At 47.4% G+C, this 1,588-nt stretch overlaps 1 protein-coding gene across 1 annotated transcript in view; it reads left to right on the top strand.

Moving 5' to 3' along the window:
* The window catches only part of PCYB_011670 (POP1-like nucleolar ribonuclease), a gene marked incomplete at its 3' end in the record, with an annotated part of 4,339 nt that overhangs the window by 616 nt on the left and 2,135 nt on the right, over window positions 1–1,588 (top strand). Inside the window, exons 2-3 of the mRNA XM_004220673.1 lie at window positions 106–152; window positions 613–1,348. Coding sequence (XP_004220721.1) covers window positions 613–1,348 — 736 coding nt within the window. The 5' untranslated portion in view covers window positions 106–152. The remainder of the gene's footprint in view (window positions 1–105; window positions 153–612; window positions 1,349–1,588) is intronic.

Raw genomic sequence — 1,588 nt, 5'->3', positions numbered from 1 at the left:
TCCTCAGGGAAAAAAAAAAAATTGGTTGGAAACACATGCATATCATTCCAGGAGGTTTCACATGGCCAGCATTTATGGTTATAAACTCCCCTTAAAAAATTGCAGTAAAATTAGCAGGAGGATTTTCAGGTATAGTAAAAGGAAATCACTAATTCACGACATGTCCTACGTGGAAATTATTCAGTTGACTGCCGAGGAGAAGGTCATAGTGGACATGCTAAAGGTGTGCACAAATGTGGAGCAGGCAAACATGCTGAGGAGGAAATACCTGCTGGGGTTTCTCCTGGGGAAGATCTTTATTTACCATCCCGATGACGACACAGTAACGAGGAATGGGGAGAGTGATGATCACACGGGGAAGGGGGATAATTTTTTTAACGCAAAAAATGGACTCATTTGTCCGGCCCACTTCTTATGGCGCGCCCATATGAATGCCGACATGTACTTGAAGAAAAAAAAAAAAAAAAAAAAAAAAACAAATTAAACTACGTGAGCACCTGCGAGGAGAAAAGTGAAGCACCAGCAGAAGACGAACAGAATGGCAACAACAAACAGGAGGATCGAGAAAGAGACCTGTGGATATTCGTGCACCCCCTGTGCTTGCAACAAGTTATGCAGATTTTTCAAAACATTAACCGAGCAGTCAAAATAAAACACGTGAAAAATATTTGCATGTACGAGTTAATTGGTCCAAAGAGCCTCCCCTTACTGTTGAATATTTTAAAAATAAAGAGCAAGTACACTGTGCGGGACGAGGGAGACCTTTACCGCTTCGATTATGAGAGTGTGACGCTGCCCTACGACTTCGTCATTCCGCTGTACGCCCTGCTGCCAAAGACCATCGGCCCGTTTTTGCTAAACTATAAGGTTAGTGACTGCGCGGCGCAGAAATGGGCGGATGGGAGAAGCGGAGACGGGAAGGAAGGGCGTGCCAATGATAAGAGCGCCAATGAGAAGATCGCCAATGAGAAGATCGCCAATGAGAAGATCGCCAATGAGAAGGGCGCCAATGAGAAGGGCGCCAATGAGAAGGGCCCCCTCGAGAGGGGCGCCCCAAATGACAAGGCCGGCGAGCCCCCCGTTCAAAGGGCAAGCCCAAACGACAACGATAACGACATCGACCTGGCCGAAAACGCGTTCGACTATTTAAGAACAAAAAACGGAAACCGAACATTAAAAGCGAGCAGCTTCAGCCCATACGACAATAACATCCTGATGAATGAGAGAATCAAACAGAACGTGATAAAAAATATAAAAGTGAACAAATACGAGCATGTCCGGAGCAAAAAAAAAAAGAAGGTGAAAACGTGCATATTGAAAATGCTCCGAAATAATAAAAACATTCAGAGTTATGATGTCCTTCGGGAGAAGCGAAGGTCTGGCATTTCGCTGGGGGACATGTATCGGTTGGACGGGGACGCCCCCTCCCCCCGGCCGAGGAGAAGGAGGAAACGGCGCTGGCAGACACAGCAGGGGCAAGAGCAATCAGGGGGGCAACCTCCACAAGGGCAACCGTCACAGGGGCAACCACCACAGGGGCAACCGTCACAGGGGCAACCTCCACAGGGGCAACCACCACAGGGATTAT

Source organism: Plasmodium cynomolgi, chromosome 1 (genome assembly GCF_000321355.1).
Source record: "Plasmodium cynomolgi strain B DNA, chromosome 1, whole genome shotgun sequence".
Taxonomy (NCBI): domain Eukaryota; phylum Apicomplexa; class Aconoidasida; order Haemosporida; family Plasmodiidae; genus Plasmodium; species Plasmodium cynomolgi.
Note: the sequence above shows the minus strand (reverse complement) of the source record. Positions and strands in the feature narration are given on the sequence as shown.